The 26,367-nt window shown below is 36.0% G+C and overlaps 1 protein-coding gene across 2 annotated transcripts in view; it reads right to left on the bottom strand.

Annotated features, from left to right (window-relative positions):
- The window catches only part of Bmpr2 (bone morphogenetic protein receptor type 2), a 169,191-nt gene extending 143,762 nt beyond the window's left edge, over positions 1 to 25,429 (bottom strand). For both annotated transcript variants that reach the window (XM_026405344.2, XM_026405345.2), the window contains exon 1: positions 25,341 to 25,429. In XM_026405344.2, the coding sequence (XP_026261129.1) occupies positions 25,341 to 25,416 (76 nt within the window). In that variant the 5' untranslated portion in view covers positions 25,417 to 25,429. The remainder of the gene's footprint in view (positions 1 to 25,340) is intronic.
- Between the last annotated feature and the right edge of the window lie 938 nt (positions 25,430 to 26,367).

The following is a 26,367-nucleotide window of genomic DNA, read 5'->3' as shown; positions in this document are numbered from 1 at the left end:
CTAAAATAAACACTTGAGGGAAATAAGGATTTTCAACCAATTAAACTATACACTCTAAAACCAAGAAATGGTCTTCTAGACACTGTATTACAGAAGTACACATGCACGGATAACAAAAAAATGCCACTTGGCCCACCAGGGTGAAAAAGGCAACTGTCACCACCTTATCCATTTTATTTTATTTTTTTCCCCAAGTACTGGGGATTGAACCCAGGGCCTCACACATGCTAGGCAAGCCTTTTACCACTGAGTTACATCCCAGTCCTTTTTAGTTTATTCTAAGATAGTCCTACTAAATTGCCCAGTCTGGCCTCAAATTTGTGATCCCTATACCTCAACCTCCCAAGTAGCTATGATTATAGGCATAGGCCACCAAGTATGGGTACACTTGTCCAGCTTGACTACTGCATCTGCCTAGTCAAGCTTCCTGTTTCTCCTATAGCTCCTCTCCAATCCTTCTATACCTATAAGCCAGACTGATCTTTGAAAAATGAAAATTAGATTATAAAATTACCCTGCATAAAAATCTTTCAAAAGCATTTGCCATTTTCTCAGAATGCAATTAAAACTTTTCATCTTTATCATGGCTTACAAGGACCCACATGAATTGACTCCTGCTTGCCTCATACCTTGTTATGCAATTCTCCCTAGCTCACTCTAGCCCTACCAGTATCCCTTCTTTCCCTTCTTTCTATTTTTTTTTTTTTGAGAGAGAGAGAGAGAGAGAATATCTTTTTTTTTTTTTTTTGTAGATGGACACAACCACAATGCCCTTATTTTTACGTGGTGCTGAGAATCGAACCTGGGTGGCGCCTGTGCTAGGTGAGCACTCTACAGCTGAGCCACAATCCCAGCCATCTTTTTTATTTTTTAACATTTATTTTTTAGCTTTAGTATCTTTATTTTATTTTTAAGTGGTGCTGAAGATCAACCCAGTGCCTCATGTATGCTAGGTGAGCACTCTACCACTGCCACAACCCCAGCCCATATCAGTATCCTTTCTGAGTCAGAAAAATACCAAGCTCTTTCCTACCTCCCAGCCTACATATCTTGTTTCTCTGCCTGGAGTGTTCTTCCTGTAATTTTTCATATATATCTGGCTCATTTAATTCTTCAGTTCTTACCTCATAAGAAGGTTTCATTTACCACCTTAACCTAAAGTGGGCTTCCCCTCTTATCCTCTAATATGGCCTTGTGGCATTTATCTTAATCTATGATAAGTAAATACATAAATGAACAAGCTTATTTATGATCTGCCTTCTCAATAAGTATACAAGTGCCACTGAAGGCAGGGATCCAGATGCGTTGTTCATGACTATACAATACTATGGTATTCTCTTAACCTAACCTAATCTTCATAAATACAACAGAATGTAATAGCTCCAACCTACATTCTGTGTCTCTTTACAACATTACTAAACAATGTTCAAATGCCAGAAGACATGGGAAAACCACAAGAATATTCAGAATGCTGCAGATAAGTATTTTATTTTAATTTATTTGAATAGTGTTACACACTTGTCTTCTTAAATATCTAATTTCTTCTAACTTATTTTAATGATTTCCCTTGCAGGGAAACTGCTCACTTACTTCCCTAAATGGCCTTCCAACTTCTTCACAAACTGCATGTACCTGGGAATACTGAGTACATTACAAGCATTCAATTCGTTTCACATACCCCCTCTTTTTTTTTTTTTACAGTTAACGTTTTTCCCCCCACATGTCATTTTAAAAGAGCTGAACAAGAAATTTCTCAAAATCAAAAGACATCTCTAAAAATTGCAGTGTAAAGAAGCATTAACAAATTATCTATGTTTTTCTCTAAAATCCAGTCATAGAATATTGAAGCCAGAGAATCATTTTATTTTCTCATACTACTGAGATCTCTCTAAATAAGATTATTGATCAAAAGTTCTAAAAGCTCAACACCGGTTAATAATTAACTTGTTATAACATGTTTCACATTTTAACATCTCTAAAACTGAGATTAGTCTTATAATCACTATAATTTCATAATCTAACTGGTAGTATAGTCTTTCTAATGGTGGCTTTTACAGTTCATAATAAAGGAAAATTTATTTATTGACCATATTCTAAATATTTTTATACTAAAGATTTAAGATATTGATAAAGTTTCTTGCTCAGGAAAACTATACAGCATTCACATCAAGGAAATATATTGTTGTTGAATCTATATTTTGTTTTGCTTGTTTCTGAGACATGGTCTCACTATATTGCCCAGGCTGGTCTCAAACTTGTGAGCTCAAGTGATCTCTGGAGTAACTGGGACTAGAGTTATGCCACCACATCTGACCAAATTGGGATTTTTTTTTTATCCACAATTTAGCAAGTTGAGTGTATACCATCATGTTTATATTCTTAAGTTTCTCAGATACTGGAACCATAATTCATACTTCTGTATCCTAACACAGTTGTACATGGTAGTTTTTTTAAATATTTTTTGTCAATAGATCTTCATTTTATTTATTTATATGCAGTGCTGAAAATCAAACCTAGGGCCTCATATATGCTAGACAAGCACTCTACCACTGAGCCATAACCCCAGCCCATGTACATGGTAGATATTTAATGAATACATGCTAACTTTCAAAAAATTGATGGGGCCATAGAAATCTTTATACTAATGAATCAAACATTCCTATTACATAATTGGTATGGAGATATTAATCAATTTATCCTAACTTGCTTTCAGAGAGAACAATTCACAGAATCTCCACCTCAATGTGATCTCTTTTGTCCCTTATAACATGAATAGGTCTTGTGAGGAAAACTGGTTAAGAATAGAGATTTTTAGATAGGTATGGTGGTGCACCCCTATAATTACAGCTACAAGGAAAGCTGAGACAGGAGAATTCCAAGTTTGAAGATATCCTGGGAAAATTAGCAAGACCCTGTCTCAAAATAAAATAAATAGGGCTGATGATATAGCCCATACCACCCTTGGGTTCAATCTCCCCAGCACCAGTGGAAAAAAAAAAGAAGAAAAAAAAGAAGGAAAAAAAGGAAGGAAGAGATTTTTTAGAAAACAAAAAGCCACTGGCTTGAAATACAGTTCTGCCATTTTCTGGCTGTCATTATACTTATGTATGAAAAATTTACTCAGTATCTATTTCAGCAATGGTAATGAGTCAAGAAAAAAGTAAAGCACTTAGCTTCATACCTGTCACAAGGAGGTAGTCAATAAGTAATTTGATAATTAGTAATTACTAAAAGTATAAACCATACTTGAGCTGGTGTGTAATGCAGTGGTAGCGTAGCTGCCTAGCATATGTGAGGCCCTGGGTTCAATCCCCAGCATGGAGCAGGGTGGAGAATATACACCATGGAACAAAGTATTTATTCTGTTGGTTGCTTCCCTAACTCTAAAATAGGAAAAACACCTACCTTTTAGCTATTCTGAGAATTAGGAAACACACACACACACACACGCACACACACACACACGTTATATTTCATTTATATATTATATATGTTTACATATATTATATATTTATATACATATGTAAAATATATAATATACATAAATAAAATAAAAATAAAAATATTCTGCATTGTTCTTGATCCATAGCCGGCACTCATAAATGAAGAAATTACTACTATTAAATAATAGCTGTTTTTCTTCATTGTTACTCTCAATAGCATCTAATATAGTTCTCCATATACAAGTATTACTTTATAAATATCAAGTATTTTTTGGTAAATTTTTCAACAGATTCCTTTAAGCAATAATGAAATATTTATCAGCTGCAGAAGGTCACTGCTTATCCAACACAATTCTCAAGACAATTACCAAGGACATGACTCAGTTGAATCTCACAGGAATCTCTCAATACCATTAGTAGAAGCCATCTTCTAAACAACGAATTCTATAATTACTGACTTAGGTAAGTAAAATGGTCTAAAAAGATACCAGAAATGAGTTACTAATGGTAAATGTAGCCCAGAGTACATTTTCTTAGTCAGTAAAGTACTCCTGACTACCTGTTAACGTCCTTTTGATAGTCACTTATTTCATTATTCAGATTCTCTTTTCAAATATAATTCTTTGCTTCAAATGATAGCCCCAAGATTTTCACTATCAAAACTACATTTAAAATGTATTTCCATAAATCAACTGTAAAGAATAAGGTCTAACTCAAATTTGTTCTGAATACATTAAATGAATATACATGCTGTGTCATTGTAAGTCATTAATATGAGTTATCTATTTACCAATTTGATGTTCTTTTTTTTTCTACCACTGAGGTAACATTCACAGTCCTTTTTCTTTAATAAAATATTTATTTTATAGTTGGACACAATACGTTTATTTCACTAAATTATTTTTTTAAAGGTGCTGAGGATTGAACCCAGGGTCCTGCGCATGCGAGACGAGCACTCTACCGCTGAACCACAACCCCATCCCCAAGTCCTTTTTATTTTAAGACAGAGTCTTGATAAGTTGCTGAGGCTGGCCTGGAACTTGTGATTCTCCAATCCACCTCTCAAAATTGCTGAGATTATAGGCCTGCACCACCACATCTGACTTCCCTCCACTTTTATAAACTAGAAATCCAAACAACCAAGGTTCTTAGAAACTTTTAAATTAAAATAAGTAAGGTTCTTGAGCTGGGGGTTTAGCTCAGTGGTAGAGCACATGCTTAGCATGTGTGAGGCCCAGGATTTGATCCCCAATCACAAAAATTAAGGCTCTGAGAGCCAAAAATATCTGGGTTCCTATGTTAAGGTATTGTAAGAAACTGGTATTAGTCACCTATTTACCAATAAAAGCATAAAATCTATTGTGTCATAAATATATTTCACGCTTTTCAAATTAATTGTCCCTAAATGATGCTTTCAAACCAAATGATACACTTTCTCCTCTTGGAATTCTACGAATAAAAGATAATTTGACTGGCCAGGACAGTGGCTATAATCCCAAAAACCCAGAAGGTTCTGGCCAGAGTATTCCAAGTTTGAGGCCAATCTCAGCAATTTAGCCAGGCCCTAAGCAACTCAACAAGATCCTGTCTCAAATTCTGAAACAATAAAAAGGGCTGGGGATAAAGCTCAATGGTAAAGGACCCCGGTGTTCAACACCCAGTACATTAAAAAAAAAGACAATCTTTGCTACACAAGAGGCAGTCAGTTAAAAGTATAAAAGGTGAGGCTAGCAAATAGTTCAGCAGTTCAGGGCTTGCTAAGCATGCACAAGGGCGTGGGCTCAACCCCTAGCACTGAGAAAGAAAACAATTTTATTCTCTTTATTCCAAATTCCTTATCTGTGTATGTAAATAATCATAATATCTACTTCAGACTTTCATTATAAGTTAACATATGTACAACACTAAGAATACTGCAGATTGATTAAATTACCTATTTTTTTTAAGAGAGAGTGAGAGAGAGAGAGAATTTTTAATATTTATTTTTTAGTTCTCGGTGGACACAACATCTTTGTAGGTATGTGGTGCTGAGGATCGAACCCGGGCCGCACGCATGCCAGGCGAGCGCGCTACCGCTTGAGCCACATCCCCAGCCCCAAAATTACCTATTTTAAAAATAAGAAAATAGAACCATATAGAACCAAAAGATAGAATTTTTGTTAATTGTGGATATGGTAAAGACTTTTCTAAGAAAACTCAGGACCAGATGTTAAAAGGGAACAAAAATATAATTTTAATTGCCAAAAAATATTTATAAAACATCAACCAAATAATAAAAACTAGTCAGAAAAATTAATATGATATATGAACAGGAAATTCAGATACATACAACTGGCCAAAAGTATATGGAAAAAAGTTTGGCTCCACTAAAAATTAAAGCCCTGAAAACTGAAACAGAACATGACTATTTTGCTTTGGCAAAAAAAAATGAAAAGTTAGATAAGATACTCTACTTAGAAAAGGTAAAAGAAAATGGAAATTCTCATACACTACTGGAGGAAATTAAAACTGATACAATCTGGGCTGGGGATGTGGCTCAAGCGGTAGCGCGCTCACCTGGCATGCGTGCACCACATACCAACAAGAATGTTGTGTCCGCCGAGAACTAGAAAATAAATATTGAAAATTCTCTCTCTCTCTCTCTCTCTCTCTCTCTCTCTCCCCCCCCTCTCTCTTTAAAAAAAAAAAACTGATACAATTTTTTTGGGGAAAATTTTTCATATCAAAATTTTAAATGTCCAAATTTGACTAAATGATCTTACTTCTAGAACTGTCCTATACAAATAATTTTTTAAAATACACATAATATGTGATTCTATTTTGTTTAAAAACATATTATAGGGCAGAGCACAGTGGTGCATGCCTATGATCCCAGTGGCTCAGGAGGCTGAGGCAGGAGGATCACGAGTTCAAAGCCAGCCTCAGCAACAATGAGGTGCTAACTAAGCAACTCAGTGAGACCCTGTCTCTAAATAAAATACAAAATAGGGCTGGGGATGTGACTCAGTGGACTAGTACCTCTGAGTTCAATCCCTGGTACAAAAAAAAAAAAAAAAGTGTGTGTGTGTGTGTATGTGTGTGTGTGTATGTATTCACACAGATTTTTTAATAGTGCATACATATGGAATATTATGCTCCAAACTATTAACAATAGTTATATCCAAGGAATGGGATTAGAGAAAAAGTAAAGAGAGAAGGGATCTTTTTATTTTCTATACTTCATTATCATTTCTATACTTATCATTAAAAAATCTTTTTTGAAATGATCTTACAATTTAAGGATTTTTTAAAGTTCAAGAAATAAAATCAAAGTCTTAAAGCAAAGACAAGTTTTAAAATACAAAACAAAGTCAACACAAGTTTATCTTATTACTTCCTGTAGTCATCATTGGTCATTGGTCCTCAAATTTCCTTTCTGGACATGTGGGGCAGGGAGTGGGGAAATCACACTTTTTAGAGGTTAGGGAAGACCTTGAAATTGAACAATTTAGTTGTTAGGTGGAAGTGATATGAATCATTTCTAGGCAGAACATAATTGCAATGAAAAATCCTCACATATTATTTTTTACTTTTGGCAAAATCAGCAACTTTCAAGATGGTATTTTCTTCAACCCAGATCCTTGAACAACAAATAGAGTACTCCTGCAACCTTTAATGAATATACAATGTAAGAAAAAAAAAAAAAAAGAGCCATTGTTGCCAGTCATGGTGGCAGGCCTGTAATCCCAGCAATTTAGAAGGCTGAGGCAGTAGGACCATAAATTTGAGATCAACTTCAGAAACTCCAAGATTCTATCTCAAAATTTTAAAAAATGTTTTTTATTTTTAAAACAGCTAGAGATGTAGCAGTGGTAGAGCACCCCCTGAGTTCAATCCCCAGGAGCCCCCCAAAAAGAAAATTATTGTAGAAGAACCTAGCCTATCTAACTGGCATAGTTCCATAAACCATGCATTAACACACTAGAATTTCTATTTTCATCAATAGGGTGGTATGAAATAAAATACCTTACTATGTACTTACAGTAGAGTTCAATGCCAGTCTAAGACTAATTTTTTTTTCCCCTGTGCTGGAGACTGAACCCAGGGCTTCTTGCATGCAAGGCAAATAAATACTCTACCTTTGAGCTACATCTGCAGCTCAATACCTTGCTTTATTTTTGTTGTTTTTAATTAAAAAGAGACTTAGCAGGGGCTGGGGTTGTGGCTCAGTAGTAGAGCACTCACCTAAGCATGTACAAGGCCCTGGGTTCAATCCTCAGCACCACATAAAAATAAATTAATAAATAAATAAAGGTATTGTGTCCAACTATGATTGAAAAGTAAATACTTTTTAAAAAAGGGACTTAGCAGCAAGTAATCAACAAACTTAATTTCTCATAAACCTAAGTTTCTCATAAACCTAAGAGTTGTATAAATGGATACAACTTGTGGCTAAAAGCTAAAATGTATTTATAGACTAACATTCTTGATACATTTTATTAAGCTAACACATGCATTTTAGTCACAGGAAAATATTAGTTTTGTCAAATGTAAAATTTTGTTTCAAAAAGTAACATGAATAAATCCATCTCTAGATATCATTTGACTGTTGTTAATCTTGCTTCTCTTATCACCATTATACAGTCCTTTGTGTAGTAACTAAATATAAAAAGTTACTCTTCGCCCCAGAGTAGCCCCTAGGGGTTCTAATCACTAACAACACATGAAAAACTTATCGTTGACTAAATATGTCATCATCTTTTTTCTAAAATCTATCTGGTGCTCTTTTCCAAACCTGAAGTTTTGAATCTTCAATGAAATGCTTTATTATCCACCAACATTTCAATGTTAAACACAAAACTAAAACCAAAAATATCTGCTGTCATTTACAGCAAAATAAAAGACCTATAACCAAGACACAGTTCAGCCTGAATAATTATTCCTGATGATTTGAATGCCGTAAGATTTTTAGATGAATAAAATATTTCAAATATTTTATACTTTAAGACCCATTAAGTCCCAAATTTCCAGTTAATTTAATGAAATTATTTCAAAGTTACCATAAGTGGTATATTGTTGCTCAATTTAAGATCTATAGGTGTTCCACATCTGGGTCACTGGGACAAAATGGGCTTAGAGGGCAATGTGACAATAAAGTAAATAGTAGTGTGTAACGAATTTAGTAAGTATACTGAAGTCTCAAGAAATGTTCACGAGACCTCTCCCTTACTCCAATATATGTATTTACTCACTAATTGTAGTCAAATTACTTAAATAAGGCATCTTAAATATAACCACTTTTAAAACATTTGATTTTCTGAATTTAATTCTATATAAAGTTAAAAGCACAATTAAAATTAAGCAAGAGAGATTAGCAAATAAAGTCATGAACAGTAGAGACCAGATTATGTAGACTATTTTAAATGATTATGACTTTTATTCTAAATGATATGGGGAAGTGCTGGAGAAATTAAAGAAATGTCATGATTTGATTTATATTTGAAAATGGTTACCCAGGCTACTATGTTGAAAGACTACAACTAGAAAAAAGCAGAGAAACAGGCTAGTGAAAAGTTACAACTGAGAAAAGATTGTGACTTTTAGATTAAGATGCAGTGGAAGGGGTAAAAAAGTAGTCAGACTATTATTTTGAAGGTAGAGCCAAAAGATTTTGTTATCAACTTGAATGTGAATGTGAAAAAGAGAGGAGACTAAAAACATATCTTATTTAGGGCTAAACAACAGGAAAAACAAAACTGCAATTTGCTGAACTGAATTAAATTTATGGGAAGAACAAGCCTGGAGAGGAAGCTCAGGAGTTCAGTTTTGGATGCTTAAAGTTTGAGATACCCAAGTGATGGGCTGGGATTGTGGCTTAGCAGTAGAGTGCTTGCCTAGCACATGTGAGGCCCTGGGTTTGATACTCAGCACCACATAAAAATAAATAAATAAATAAAGGTATTGTGTATAACTACAACTAAAAATAAATATTAAAAAAAAAAGAGCTACCCAAGTGAAAATGGTAGATACACAGTTGGCTACCTGCAACCAGATTTCAAGGAAGGAAAAAGATCTGGAATAGAAATACATTTAAAACTTAGCCTCTGGATGCCATTTAAAGCCACGATACTGTTTAAGATCACTAAAATAGTCAGTGTAGTTACAGAAAAGGTACAAGGACTGAATCTTGGGACAATAAAACATTTAGGGGTCAGGTGCAAAGTAAGGAACTATCAAAAAATATAGTATTTCAAGGAAGAAAAAATTATTAAATTGACTAATGTAGCCAGCTGACAGGTCAAGATGAGAACTTTGAAATAAATCAAATACAAAAAGGATGTTGGCACAGAAGTATTCAATAAAGCACTATTAGAGGAAAAAGAATCAGAAAATACCTAAACACCTCCCAATAGGAAATAATAAATAATAACAAATATACTCAATGGAATATATACAACTATTAAAATGATAGTTAAGATTTCACACACATGCTTACGACATACTACTGGATACTAAAAAAATCCAAGACATAATTAAAAGATATTATAAAATCACAACCATACAAAATTACATATACTTTTTATATTTAAAAGGAAATACATGGATTGTGGGCTATTAGTACTTTTTGTATTTTTCAAATAAAAACACAAATGAAACTTTCTAGTAAAGGTTAGCCTGGGGTTTTATGTAGGTCAGCAGTACATCCCTTGCCTAGTAGTTTGAAAAGCGTTGGGTTCCATCCTCAGCACAGAAAAAAAGAAAAAAAAAAAAAAAAAAAAACAGTTAGCTTGGAGCACCCAGTACAATTATATAGCTTTGTTCATAGATAAACCTACAAAGGCAAAGACTGAAGACAGATTAATAGTGATAGAAAAGTCTTAGCTATTTATTTCTTCATTTAAATGAAACAATTGGAGAGTTTAGATTATTAATCAAACATTTAAATATTCCTTCACACGTCTATCATTTGTATAAGTCACATTTTGTTCTAAATCTTCCTATCTTGCACTTGTTAGAAAAGAATGAAAGTACATTATCATATGTATTCTGACACAGATTATTAGGGTAAAACTGCCTATAAGAAAGAGGAAGTCTGACTCTAACAACATGAAATTTCTCAATCTCCACTTTCATCTAAACTTCCAGAAATAAATGTGGAATTGACACAAACAGATAAGTGTGTGTCTTATCTTCCTATTCCCCTGAACACTTAACTCTCCCTAATACTTTTATAGCCACTGCCTGTGGCACAATACTTTATCATGTCCCATAAATCCTCCATCTGCATTCAAGGTGAGAATGATCATACAAATTCTGCATTATATCTTGATAATTTGAGGAATGCATTTTAAATGAGATTTAATATGTACATAGCAGAATTAATATAGAGTGTTGGACACTGGGATTCTAGGCATGTACATAAACTTTCTATTAAGGTTTCCCCCCCTAGTACTAGGGACTGTACCCAGGAGCACTCTTAACACTGAGCTACATCCCCAACCCTTTTCATTTTGAGACAGGATCTGACTAAATTGCTGAGGCTGGCCTTGAACTTGTGATCTACCTGCATTAGCCTCCTGAGTTACTGGGATTACAGGTGTGCAACATTAAGCCGAGTTCCTATTAGTTCTCTTGGAAATGATTCCCCTCCTTACATGTTCTTGCCATGTAGTTGTTTTGTTGTTGTTGTTGTTTTGCACTGCTGGGAATCAAACCCAGGCACATTTTATAAAAGTCCTCTAGATGATTCTGATATAAACCTCTGATTAAGAATGAAGGTTCCTGTCTATACAGTGGCACATGTCTATAATCCCAGCAACTATGGAAGCTGAGGTGTAAAGGCTGCAAATTCAAGGCCAGCCTGGGCAACCTAGCAACACTCCATCTCAAAGTAAAAAAAAAAATTTAAAAATGGCTGGTGATGTAGCTCAGTGGTAGACCACCTGCCTAGCATGTATGAGGCCCTGGTTCAATCCCTAGTACTGCCAAAAAATAAATTTTAAAAAAAGAAAAAAGAATGGAAGCTCTAAATTAATTGTATAAATCAGTGGTTCTCATGCTTTAGAGTTCATCAGAATCACCTAGAGAGCCAACTAAAATACACATTACTGGATCCGATCTTTTTTATTCAAAGGCCTCGGATTCAAAAAATTGTCATTTCTAAGAAGCACCCAGGAGATATTGATGCCACTAATCTAGGAACCAAACTTTGAGAATTATTAGCCTACACCAAATAAATCAGTACTTTAAAAAAATCTTCAGAAAAATCCTTATGAGAGAGGTTTCCAAGAACAGCATCCATAACCAGTATGTGTTGGCTCAACCTACATCATTCAACAGACATTTATTATGTGTAAATGTCAAAGTGTAGAACTCAAACTATCAAAACCAATCACTCCTGAGAACTTGTTAGAAATGCCAGCTTCCAAACTCCACCCAGAAATACAGAATCAGAAACTCCAGGGTAGGGCCTTGAATTCTGTTTCAACAAATTCTCCAGGTAATTCTAATGCACACTACATCTTGGAGAACCATGGGATTAAGGCATACCACAATTATCTCTGTTAAAAACATACAAAAGCTAACTTCCTTCAAAAAGTTTATAAATATGGCACTTGCCTAGCCTAGCATGCATGAGATTTGGGTTGGATTCCGAGCACCAGGGGCAGGGGGATTTATAAATATGCCAAAGGAAATAAAATACCAAAACTAAAAACACTTATAGGATGCTATCAAGTATTAAATGAACAGTATAGTCTTAAATAGCTCCAAACTTCATTGGAAACATGAATATTAAAAACTAAAGGAGGACTGGGGATGTGGCTCAAGTGGTAGCGCGCTCGCCTGGCATGCGTGCGGCACGGGTTCGATCCTCAGCACCACATACAAACAAAGATGCTGTGTCCGCCAAATACTGAAAAATAAATATTAAAGTTCTCCCTCTCTCTCCCTCTTTCTCATTCTCTCTCACTCTTTCTTTAAAAAAAAATAAAAAAATAAAAAATAAAGGAAACTGCAATCAAAAATGTTAAAAAAAAAACTTATAACCTGGTTAAAGATTCCTAAACGAAAAAATATTCTAAGATTTTTACATACATGAAAAAGTTAATTAGAAGATTTCAGAACTTAAATTATCACTATTTGCAGATGATATGATTCTATACCTAGCAGACCCAAAAGGGTCTACAAAGAAGCTATTAGAGCTAATAAATGAATTCAGCAAAGTGGCAGGATATAAGATCAACACGCATAAATCAAAGGCATTCCTGTATATCAGCGACAAATCCTCTGAAACGGAAATGAGGACAACTACTCCATTCACAATATCCCCCCCAAAAATAAAATACTTGGGAATCAACCTAACAAAAGAGGTGAAAGATTTATACAATGAAAATTACAGAACCCTAAAGAAAGACATAGAAGAAGACCTTAGAAGATGGAAAAACATACCCTGCTCATGGATAGGCAGAACTAACATCATCAAAATGGCGATATTACCAAAAGTTCTCTATAAGTTCAATGCAATGCCAATCAAAATCCCAACAGCATATCTTGTAGAAATAGATAAAAGAATCATGAAATTCATATGGAATAATAAAAGACCCAGAATAGCAAAAACAATACTAAGCAGGAAGTGTGAATCAGGCGGTATAGCGATACCAGACTTCAAGCTATACTACAGAGCAATAGTAACAAAAACAGCATGGTACTGGTACCAAAACAGGCGGGTGGACCAATGGTACAGAATAGAGGACACAGTAACCAATCCACAAAACTACAACTATCTTATTTTTGATAAAGGGGCTAAAAGCATGCAATGGAGGAAGGATAGCATCTTCAACAAATGGTGCTGGGAAAACTGGAAATCCATTTGCACCAAAATGAATCTGAATCCCTATCTCTCGCCGTGCACAAAAGTTAACTCAAAATGGATCAAGGAGCTTGATATTAAATCAGAGACACGGCATCTGATAGAAGAAAAAGTTGGTTATGATCTACACGCTGTGGGATCGGGCTCCAAATTCCTCAATAGGACACCCATAGCGCTAGAGTTAACAAATAGAATCAACAAATGGGACTTACTCAAACTAAAAAGTTTTTTCTCAGCAAAAGAAACAATAAGAGAGATAAATAGGGAGCCTACATCCTGGGAACAAATCTTTACTCCACACACTTCAGATAGAGCCCTAATAACCAGAATATACAAAGAACTCAAAAAATTAGACAATAAGATAACAAATAACCCAATCAATAAATGGGCCAAGGACCTGAACAGACACTTCTCAGAGGAGGACATACAATCAATCAACAAGTACATGAAAAAATGCTCACCATCGCTAGCAGTCAGAGAAATGCAAATCAAAACTACCCTAAGATACCATCTCACTCCAGTAAGACTGGCAGCCATTAGGAAGTCAAACAACAATAAGTGCTGGAGAGGATGCGGGGAAAAGGGCACTCTTGTTCATTGCTGGTGGGACTGCAAATTGGTGCAGCCAATTTGGAAAGCAGTATGGAGATTTCTCGGAAAGCTGGGAATGGAACCACCATTTGACCCAGCTATTCCCCTTCTCGGTCTATTCCCTAAAGCCCTAACAAGAGCATGCTACAGGGACACTGCTACATCGATGTTCATAGCAGCTCAATTCACGATAGCAAGACTGTGGAACCAGCCTAGATGCCCTTCAATAGATGAATGGATAAAAAAAATGTGGCATTTATACACTATGGAGTATTACTCTGCATTAAAAAATGACAAAATCATAGAATTTGGAGGGAAATGGATGGCATTAGAGCAGATTATGCTAAGTGAAGCTAGTCAATCTTTAAAAAACAAATACCAAATGACTCCTTTGATATAAGGGGTGTAAACAAGGACAGGGTAGGGACGAAGAGCTTGAGAAGAATATTTACAGTAAACAGGGATGAGAGGTGGGAGGGAAAGGGAGTGAGAAGGGAAATTGCATGGAAATGGAAGGCGATCCTCAGGGTTATACAAAATGTCATATAAGAGGTAAGGAGGGGTAAGTCAAGAGAATACAAATGGAAGACATGATTTACAGTAGAAGGGGTAGAGAGAGAAAAGGGGAGGGGAGGGGAGGGGAAGGGAGGGGGGATAGTAGACAATAGGACAGACAGCAGAATACATCAGACACTAGAAAGGCAATATGTCAATCAATGGAAGGGTAACTGATGTGATACAGCAATTTGTATACGGGGTAAAAGCGGGAGTTCATAATCCACTTGAATCAAACCGTGTAATATGATGTATTAAGAACTATGTAATGTTATGAACGACCAATAAAAAAAAAAAAAAGAAAAAAAAAAAAAAGAAGATTTCACGTGAGAATGTAAGATTTCTATAATATTAATAAAAGACTTTTTGGTTATCATTTACTTCATTTTTAAATGCTGGCATAAGAGTTTTACTTGCTTGGTCAGTGATATAAGCATATAAAATTTACTATGTCTTTATTACATATTTCATTTGCTATATTTTCTATATCTTTACTATGTTTTTCATTTTTATTTTATCTCATTCATTACTGTATTTTCACAAAAAGTCACAGGCTGACTGAACATCATATTTTCTATGGATATTTCTCTACTCCTCTGCCAAATATTCAACACCTCAAATGACTTACATAAAAATAAAATGCATGGGGCTAGGGTTGTAGCTTAGTGGTGGGGCACTCACCTCTCATGTGTGAGGCAATGGGTTCGATCCTCAGCACCACATAAAAATAAAATAAAGGTATTGTGATCACCTACAACCAAAAAATATTTTTTAAAAAATGCATAATGGTAAAAAATTAATATGACAGATTATATCAAAGACAATGCTTACCCTTATCATTAGTACTTTCTTAAAAAAGGCTTACCGGGCTGGGGTTGTGGCTCAGCAGTAGAACACTTGCCTAGCATGTGCGAGGCCCTGAGTTCTATCCTCAGCACCACATAAAAATAAATAAATAAAAGTATTGTGTACAACTAAAAAAATAAATATTAAAAAAAAGGCTTACTGATTCAGAAAAGTGCTGAATATGTACAATCAAAAAACAGAAAACCAACCAGTCACAGTGGCACATGCCTGTAATCTCAGCAGCTCAGCAGGCTGAGGCAGAAAGATCATGAGTTCAAAGCCAACCCCAGCAAATTAGTAATGCCCTAAGTAACTTGGCGAGACCCTGACTCTAAATAAAGTATAAAAGGGCTGGGGATGTGACTCAACAACACCCAAAACAAACTATCAGTAAACTAAAAATAATTTTACAAAAGCAAAAGCAGATATGAGAAATTAATTTTTTAATATCTTTTTTTAGTTGTTTATTTATATGTGGTGCTGAGAATCGAACCCAGTGCCTCACACATGCTAGGCAACCACTGAGCCACGACCCCAGCCTGAGAAATTAATTTAATTATCAAAGTTTAAAGGACAGAAAATTCTCTTCACTTTTAGCAACAGATCTTTATTCAAAATAGCTGTCCAAAGAGCATGTTATGACAAGGAGTAAATAACAGAAATATTTACTAGATGCTTCAAACCTTTTTTTAATTAAAGAAGAAACAAATCAAGATTGCCTAATCCCATTAACTAGTACAACTGTGAAACAGGAAATCAAAACACAGAAAACAAACTCATTATTTATTAAATAGAGATTACCACATGCCAAATTCCATCTAAACCTTATCTATAAGAACAAAACAGAAATTCCAAGATATTCCTAATGGTTTATTTAAGAGCAGTACATTGATACAAATTATTTTTAATTCACATATGCCTAACAAAAGTTATTTCAGTTTACTTCAATGAAAAAGTAATAAAATACCTATCAGAAGATATAAAAAACTTTAAGCTATTCTAGTAGGTCTAATTGTTAGACCTACTAGACCTATCTACTAGTAGGTCTAGTAGATATAACATCAAAATCCTCTTCAACAACATAAAGTAAAATTTAATTAGCTAATGTTATTCTCTCAGCTTTTCAGAATGAAAATAGTTAATCAACCAAAATCACTATCTCATAAGTAACAAATTTAAGTGCCTTAATATATTTAAAAAATTAATTATTTTATCATTTACTTAAGAATAAAAACAAGAGCCAGACAGCTGTGCATGCCTGTAATCCCAGCTATTTGGGAGGCTGAGGCAGGAGGATTCCAAATTCAAGCTAGCCTCAGAACTTAGCAAGGCCCTGAGCAACTCAGTGAAACACTGTCTCTAAATAAAATACAAAAAAGGGCTGGGAATGTGACTCCCATGGTTAAGTGCCCCTCAGTTCAATCCCCAGTACCAAAACACACACACACACACACACACACACACACACACACACACACACACACACGAGAGTTCACCAAATTGAAAAAAAAAAAAATACTCAAGGAACCAAAGAATAAAATACAAAGGAATTTAAACACTTGTACACTGAAGATTAGAAAACATTACAGACAAAAATTAAAGAGGACCTAAATAAATGGAAAGACATCCCTTATTTATGGATAGGAAGACTCAATAATATTAAGATGTCAATCCCAAAGTGGTCTACAGACCCAAAAACCCCTATCAAAATTCCAACAGCCTTTTATGCAGAAATAGAAAAATCAACTCTCAAATTTATATAGAAATGCAAGAGGTTCTGATTTGCCACAACAATCTTGAAAAAAAAAAAAAAACAAAGAGGACTTACCTATCCCAATTTCAAAATTTACTACAAAGCAATAGTAATCAAAATACTAATAATACTGGCATAAGGACAGACCTATAGACAAGCTGAAATGAGAGTCCAGAAATAAATTCATACAACTTTAGTCATTTTTATTTTAGTTTTTGTTTGTGCAGTGCTGGGGATTGAGCCCAAGAATTCATGCATAGAAGGCAAATGCTATACCACTTAGTTAAATCAGCCTTGCCCTGTTGATTCTTGTCAAGACTACCAATTCTACCAATAGGGAAAGAAGAGTTTCATAAACAAATGGAACTGGCACAACTGGATTTCCAAGTGAAAAAAGGGAAACCCTCTCTCAAAATAAAAAATAAGAAGGGGTGGGGATATGGCTCAGAGGTAAAGCACCCCTGGGTTCAATCCCTGGTACAAAAGAAAAATTATAATTTAAAAATATTTTTTAAAGTTTCTACTTGGAGTGATGAAAAGGTTTTAGTGATGTTGTAAATATAACTAATGACACTGAACTGTGAAAATGTTGCTGGGTGCAGTAGCACACGCCCATAATCCCAGAGGCTCAGGAGACTGAGGCAGGAGGATCACACACAAAAAAAAAAAGTTTAAAATGGCAAATATTGTGTGGGGGTGTGTTTGTATACACACACACACACACATTTTAACCACAATTTTAAAACATACAAAAAAATCACTGAATTGCATACCTTAAATGGTTGAATTGTATGGTATGTAAATTATATCTCAATAAAGTTGCTTAAAAATAAAAAAACTGGGCTGGGGTTGTGGCTCAGTGGTAGAGCACTTGCCTTGTATGCATGAGGCATTGGGTTCAATCCTCAGCACCACATAAAAAAATGAATAAAATAAAGATATTGTGTTCATCTACAACTAAAAAAATTTTTTTAAATGAAAAAACATTAAACTAAAGTCTAAATGGCATTAATTAGATATCACTGATGTAGAAGGTATGACAATTGGGTCAAAGACTGAGCTGAAGCTTTTTGTTTTAAAATTAAAATGAGACAAGATTGTAGAAAAGTCTAATCCTCTTAAATGAACTTCTAATTATTTAAAGTCCACTAAAAGGTCCTTTCCTAACCCTAAAATTATAGGAATCCTTTTTTTTTTTTTTTTTTTTTTGTATCAGGGATTAAACTCAGGGGAACTTAACCACTGATCCACATCCCCAGCCCATTTTTATATTTTATTTGGATACAGGGTCTCACTGAGTTGCTTAGAGCCTCACTAAATTGCTGAGACTGGCTTTGAATTCATGATCCTCCTGCCTCAGCATCCCTATCCTGGGATTACAGGTAAGAGCCACCATGCCTAGCTATTATTATATTTTCATTAAAGCATATTTCTAAAGAGCCTTTCTTTACACTTTTGTTGTGCTAATTCAACATATATAATCAAGATATAAAATGTCTTTGCAAAAGATTTTTTTTTCTTGAAATAGTCTTTTACGAATTTAGAATGCGGCACAGTTTCCCCCAACCTAAGCTAAACTTGAAATACTAAGTCTGGGAGCATAGCTTAATGGCCCTGGGTTCAACCCCCAGGATTTGAAAAAAACAAAACAAACAAACCATATACTTAAGAAGATCAAACTGCTTACTTACTTGTAAACATTTAGGAGAAAGGAGGGGAGAAGATACAGAACTAGGGAAATGTAAAGTCATCAAGAAAGGGATAACCAAAATTGTCAAGTTCAGTAAAGAGAAAAATATCTGGATTTGGCAATTAGGAAGTCACTACTGACCTAATACACACTGTAGGGAGAGGGGAGCAAAGGAGTTCAAAATATGAAAGTGGGAAATTTTCAGTGCTCTTTCAAAAAGGCTAGCTGAGAAGAAACATTGTAAAAGAGGATGGAGGGCTGGGGCTTAGTGGCGGAGCACTTGTGTGGCATGTATGAGGTACTGAGTTTGATCCTCAGCACTACATAAAAGTAAACAAATAGGATAAAGGCATGCTGTCCATCTAAAAGAGGGTGGAGATGATCAAGAAGACACAGGGATATCCTGAAAGATAGACAAAAGAAAGAAAATAATGCTAAAGGTCTGCAAAGTGTTCACCCTTGCTCCAAATAGTATATCTAACTTCTGTATCATCCTTATGAAGCATGAGATGGTAGGGAGGAAGGCAGACATTTTTTCTTTTTTTAATTTTTTGGTTTTTAGTTGTTGATAGACTTTTATTTTATTTATTTATATGCAGTGCTGAGAATCAAACTCAGTGTCTCACACATGCCAGGCAAGTGCAATACTACTGAGCCATAGCCCCAGCCTCCTCTGTTTTTATTTTTAATTTATTTTTTCTTTTTTTTCTTATTTTCTTTGTACTAGCATTTAGAAAAGAATCTTGCACACAGGAAACATAATAAATGTTGGTCGTGCAAATATTTCAGTGCTCCCTCCATGTTATCTATTTATTCTTAGTGCTCCCCTGCCCTTCTGGCTACTCCTTTGGGTACACTTCCCACCAGACAATGAATTAATGTAATTAAGAACAAATAGTACATGTTATATACTAATAGTTTTGGTAAAGCAATGCATTCCAAAATGTTCCTGTCATTTATTACATTCTTCTTTTTTGAGGGGATCGAACCCAGGGACACTTTACCACTGAGCTATATCCCAGCTTTTTTTTTTTTTAAGATGTTGATGGTCCCTTATTTTATTCATTTATTTATATGCAGTGTTGAGAATCAAACCCAGTGCTTCACACATACTAGGCAAGCGCTCTATCACTAAGCCACAACTCCAGCCCCATATCCCAGCTCTTTTTATTTTTTTGAGACCTATCTAACTAAATTGCTTATGGCCTCAGTAAGTTACTGAGACTAGCTTCAACTTCTAATCCTCCTGCCTTAGCCTCCTAAACCGCTGGGATTACAGGTATATACTACTGCATTAGGTTTACTTGCTTATTTCTAACTCCACACAGATTATACATAAATTATGTGTTTTCTTATCATATCCATCTCACAAACAAAAACGAAAAAGAATTTAAACAAAACTAGTGTACTTAAATTCCAACAAGGTATCCTTTGCTCTTCTGAAAAAGACTCAAGACTAGACCATTTAACTAGAAAGGGAAAAGAGTTTGGTAATATGAGAGTCTCTTTATGCATAAGTGCTATTAGAGAAGTTCAAAATTCATGAATTCCTAACTTGGGTAGGTGGCGCACGCCTGTAATACCCAGTGTCTTGGGAGGCTGAGGCAGGAGGATTGCGAGTTCAAAGTAAGCCTCAGCAATTTAGCAAAGTGCTAAGCAACTCAGTGAGACCCTGTCTTTAATAAAATACAAAAAGGGCTAGGGATGTGGCTCAGTGATTGAGTGCCCCTGAGTTCAATCCCTGGTACCAAAAAAAAAAAAAAAAAAAAAAATCATGAAATCCTAGATATCACAGCACCCACATTTATTTTTTTCTAGTACACATTGATCAAATATTATATGCAGTTTATTCACCCGGAAAAGGCTCAACTGAATATTAATTTGTAACTAAAATCAAAACAAAATTGTCTAGTCTAATTAAGTTTAACACTAATCCCTTTATACCTCATCAATAATTCTCATCCAAATTTACTAAAACTCTTCTTTCTACTAATAAGTAATTTCTCCTTTTGACAGAAGTATAAAGAAAATAAAATGACCAACATAAAAATATGAGCTAAATTAGCATACATAAATACTGGGTCAATAAAGCCTTTTTCATTAAGTAATATAACACCCTAAGACCAAAAAAAAAAAAAGGCAAGAGAAACACTGCAAATGGTAAAAAGAAAAAGGAAGTTGCTTAAAATACAAATAAGAAATATTTGGTATTGATGGTGACTAAAAGCTCCAGAATAAGGTATAATTATCGCAAAAAGTAAGAATAAAAATAGCTGGGCACAGTGGCCCAGGCCCATAATCCCAACAACTCATGAGACTCAGACAAGAGGATCTCAAGTTCAAGGCCAGCCTCAGCAACTTAGTGAGGATCTAAGCAACATAGTGAGACCCTGTCTTAAAATAAAAAACAAAAAGGGCTGGGGATGTAGCTCAGTGGTAAAGTATCCCTGGGTTAAATCCCCAATACCAAAAAATAATTAATTAAGTTGTAGAAGCTGAGAATTAGAAATAAAATTAGATCCAGTTCTCAAGAGTACATAGATATGGATTCTTAGGTTTTAATGTCCAGGTACTTGGATTCACTAAGACTTAAAGTGGTATCCAGGAATTTGCATTTTGAAACATGATGTGGTCCAAACCCATAAAATTAGAACTAAATGAACTATGTTAGGTGTGTCAGAATCCAGGCCTTAACTAAGGACAGTGGTCTTCCCACTATGCCTCTTAAACTGCTCTACAGTTGAAGAAACTAGGTCAAAGAAAGAATAAGTTACTAATATTTTGAGTCGATAAGCTCTAATTGCTTTTTATAACTCATTCACCAAGTATTTCTTAAGCATCTCTTATGTGTACAGCCATATGGAACAATACAAAACAATTTAAGATATGAGCACTAGGGGGTGGCTCAATGATAGAGTGCCAGAGGCCCTGGGTTGGATTCCCAGCACTCCTTCGCCAAAATGACATGAAACCTATCCTCTAGAAACAATTACTAATTGAGAGGACAAGATAAATACATAAAAACAATAACATGAAGGCTCTTCTCCTTTACTATTAAAAAGTTGGCCTTTGGCTGAGGATGTAGCTCAGTAGTAAAGTAATTGCATGCTAGGGCAAAGCCCTGAGTTGTACCCCAAGCAGGGAGGGTGGGGAAGGAAAAAAAAAAAAAAAAAATATATATATATATATATATATATATACACACACACACACACACACACACACACACACACACACACATTTTAATGAAAAAAAAACAATGTCTTTCTTTGTCACAGACATCTCTTTCCACACATTTCATAGACACACCAACATCAATACTGCATACCACATTCCAAGACAGCTTTTGTAGAGACCAAACCTGGTGTTATTTTAATGCAAAAGCCTATTTAAGAGCTTAGCTCCATTCAAATGTTAAGGAAAGCCTCCTCCCTTCAATCTACCACTTCCTCATCTCAAATGGTAGATTGAAAGTTTTAATCTTCATTCCTGTGCAATGGAACTAGAGGCAAAAATGTACTTCTACACCTCCCAACTCCTCCCTTGTCTGGAGCTTGGCAGTAAGACTTAGTTAGCCAATGAGATGTTAGAGAACCAGAGTCTGGAAAAGTGCTGGTGGGTTGGGCTTGCTCTCTTGAACTTCTGCCACAGCACTGATAACAAGCTGTTTCCAGGTAGATGTTACCCTGCCTCCAGCATGGGCTCCATAATGAGAGAAGTGGAGCAGAAGAAATGCTTACTGTTGCACACCACTAAGATTTTGTGATTGCAAATTATTATGCAGCAAGAGGTGACTGAATCACCATATTTAAAAAATCTAATCAGAACTGATGATATAAAGCACTCATTCTCAAATTTACCTGATACTCTCTGGAGATTAATTTTTAAATAAATAAATAAATGTCCCAGAGAGATTCATTCAGAACAACTAGACTACAGGACTAAAAAGATCACTTTTTCAATCATGCCTGATTCTGTTGCAGTGTCCACATTTCTAGAAACATTGAAATTAAGATTACTAAACTTCCAGTTACTCAACAATATTCAATAACTGCTCAACAATACTAAGTAAATAGATGACTCACTTGAAACAATGTGTGCTCCCAAAGGAGATGTATGTAATTGAAATCTAGTCAAGAGAATTATTTCAAATGCATTACAGAAGCTGACACTTAAACACTTGTATTTTGTTACAATTAAGTCATTTATAAACAAAGTACATCTTACTTTTTCATAAATCCTAATTTTCTGTAAACCAACTATTTTAAGAATTAAGGAGTCCAAGAAGATAGAGTAAGTAGGAAAGAGGAATTCAAAAATAATTTATCCATGTTCCCAAAGAAGGATGTGCTCTGTATTCCAGTACATTTTTTTTTCCTATTCAGGTGAATTATGTGCATCTGTCCAATTACATCATGACATCCATATATCCCAAACCCATTCTGGTCACCTTGAGCTTAAAATAATAAAACTGCACTAGCCACCCCAATATCAGGCAAAGTTTTATACATTTAGAACCATGACATCTGCATAACCAGTGCCTACTCTATTATTCTCTGTAATGTCCCCACTACTTTTCAAAGGTGAAAAAGGTGAAACATTACTCTATCTTCATGTTCCAGTTAGACTGAGAAGTTGTTGTTGCCTCTGTTGCTGTTGTTAGACTTAATGTGGTGGGTAAGAGTGCAGGCTATAATCCTGTCTCCATAATTTCCTGACTGTGTAATTAGTTATTTAAATTATCTGTACTTTTCTCTCCCTCTCTAAAAAGGGAATAATAACCTGCAGTACAGAATTGTCAAGAGGATATTAAAAAAAAAAAAAAAGTAAAGCTATTTGAAAATGTGCTGGTGCACAGAAAGCACTCAATAAATACTAGCTATTATTATTGTTACAGCTCTGAAACCCAGTTTCCTAGCACTGTCATCAGGTGCTAGGTAATACTAAAGAAAAAAGGATTAACACCATTTTTATTAATTTATCCCCTTTAAAGGGACACTAATCTAAGAAGATTCATTTTGCCAAATACAAATGGTTTATTTTAAAAACAATGTTTTCTTCTCTTGTTTTTGTCAGTTCTGATCATAAAATGATAAGCATGTCACTATAAAAGGGAATATACATTTCAAAAGGGTAAAGAATAAAAAAGAACAAAAATATTCTGAAATTTCTGCTCAAAGAATGACTGGTTAGCTTAAGGCCTTTTTTATTCTTCTTATTTTACAAGAACCACATGGCTTGTGGCTAGAGAATTTAAAGAGCTAAATAACAAATTTAGAGAAAAAAGTGTTCATTTTTACTTGAAAAATAATTGCAATGACTAAAAATATTAAAATCAGTGTCAAAACATATTCGATTCAGAAGCTCATGATTTTAATATAAAATACAGACCCTAATTAACTTACCATAATTAACAATGGACATGAATCAGTAATACGAAAAGCACAGTAGAAAACTTTAAATTTTCTTTCAGTATTTTCCCAAAACAGATTTTTATAACCTCTCTAACAAAGCAATGAGAAATTTATTCAATGTGAAAACTACACATTTGTAAAAAAAAAAAAAAAAAAGTAATTGGAAAGCCAACACTCTTGTCCTTCATTTGTTTTTAAATGCATAATCCATGTGGCTATTCTTTGTCAAATTTAAGAATTATATGTACAATTCACTCCTGAAAATGTCTAAAAGCAAATCAACAAAAGACTGCTTGAAAAATGCAGTTGCATTGTGAACATGGACTTTTTTCTTAAGGTGGCTGAGAATTTAAAAAGAAATAGCCAAAGAAAAGGATGACTGTTTCCTTTTACATTTCAGTAAAATGTCAAAGTCCTTTCAGGAGTCAAATCTCCTAGAAGTGTGACGTGAAGTTAAAGTTGTCTCAATGACAGGGAAGTCAATAGATGACAGGTGACCAATAAAAGTGATCAAAATACTTAATGCTCAACAGTAATTCCAGAAGCACATTAAATGAGTGTGTCCAAGTTAAAAAGATGGAGATATAATTGCTAGAACAATTATTTGGTAGCAAATTAATACAAATGGTAACAGTAATAAATAGTATTATAGAGTGTATCAAGAATCCCAGTCTGGCTTCCTCAACATTAATTCTATTAATTCAGTAACATTTTTCAATAATGAAAAGTAACATGCATTCCCAAAGAGTGGTGGAAATCTAAAAATAAATGCAAGTATGTGTTTAGTTGATGTTCTTTTTACTATAAGCCAAATCCGCTTCTTTTTGTTGTGTGTGTGTGGGGGGGGACTACTGCTCTGTTTCCAAAGATCTCCTAATAGACACTGTTCACTGGTGATTAAAATATTATTTTTATTCCTTGCATTACCTCACAGCTAAAAATGTCAAGATACCACACCCAACATGTCTTTCCCCCCCCCCAATGGAGGGGGATGGGGTTGGGTATATGGGAGTGAGGATATGAAACTACACGAACACACTAAAGCCGATTTCGCTGGCAGGTACCCGGCAGCAGATCCCCTCCACAGTGACCCAAGGGGACGTGTCGCGAAGGGCGAGCGCAGGCCTGGGCCTCCGAGGGCTCCCTCCCTCGCCACCGCTGGGCAAGTGGCCGGGACGCGCTACCCGGGGCTACTCACCGGCCGCAGTGCTGACCAGCAGGATGGCCCACGGTAGCCAGGGCACCCGCCAGGGCCGCTGCAGCGAGGAAGTCATCCCTGGACCAGTCAAGAAGCAGGAGGGGGAAAATATATATATATGGAAAGTAAATACGGGCAGACAAATCCGGCAGGGAGGCTGGTCTTCTCCCGTCTGACTTATCCTGCCCGTATTACAATGCAGTTTGAAAGGACAAATGGCAGATGAGAGGACCTAGCTGCAGAGCTTTCATTCCGCTGCAGAAATTCCCTTCATTTCGCTCCCTCGCGACTGGGGGGCTTCATTCGCCTAGGAGGGGGTGCCTCGGCCCCCCAAACTGAAGGCATGTCCGTGGGGAGGGAGAATCAGGGGGAGCAGAAGGAATCCCGGCAGTTATTTTCCTCGTAGTTTCACGATATGAAAAAAATATCCAGGTCTGCGATGAAACATATCCAAGGAGCAGAGGAGTGTAGGGCGGGGATTCGATGGGGGGCCGAGGATCAGAACAAGTTCCGGACTGCCGCGAAGGGCGAAGCCCGGCGGGCGGCAGCGGCGCCGGGCGGCCCGAGTCGCATCGCCCTCAGCTCGGGGAAAGCAGGATTCCTTTTAAAGTTTCGCTTCGGTGCTTCCTTCACTCCGATTTCAAGAACAACAAATCCTCTTCTTCGACGAGATCGAAAACGGTGGTTGCCTCCATGGGCAAGCCCAAGCCTACACACCCCGCGGAACAATCGCGCGAGGGTCGCGCAGGCCCGGCCGCGGGCTGCCGGGCGGCGCGAGGCGGGGAAGGGGGGGCGGCAGGCAGGGCCCGAGCTCCGAGGCGGCGCGTCGCGGTGAGGTACGGAAAGCTGCCCCTTCTCTCCCTGCCGAACGCGCGCCTTCTCTCTCGCTCGAGGCTATTCCTGACCCTCGTTCTTGCCTGACGTGAATTCCACCATGAAAGCTTCGTCTTCGCCCATCAATGGCTCCTGTGAACGAATCACAAGCTCCCGAGAAAGAAGCTGCTGCTGTTGCTGTCGCCGCCGCCGC

This window comes from Urocitellus parryii, chromosome 1 (assembly GCF_045843805.1).
Source record: "Urocitellus parryii isolate mUroPar1 chromosome 1, mUroPar1.hap1, whole genome shotgun sequence".
NCBI lineage: Eukaryota > Metazoa > Chordata > Mammalia > Rodentia > Sciuridae > Urocitellus > Urocitellus parryii.
This window is presented reverse-complemented; position numbering and strand designations above follow the sequence as displayed.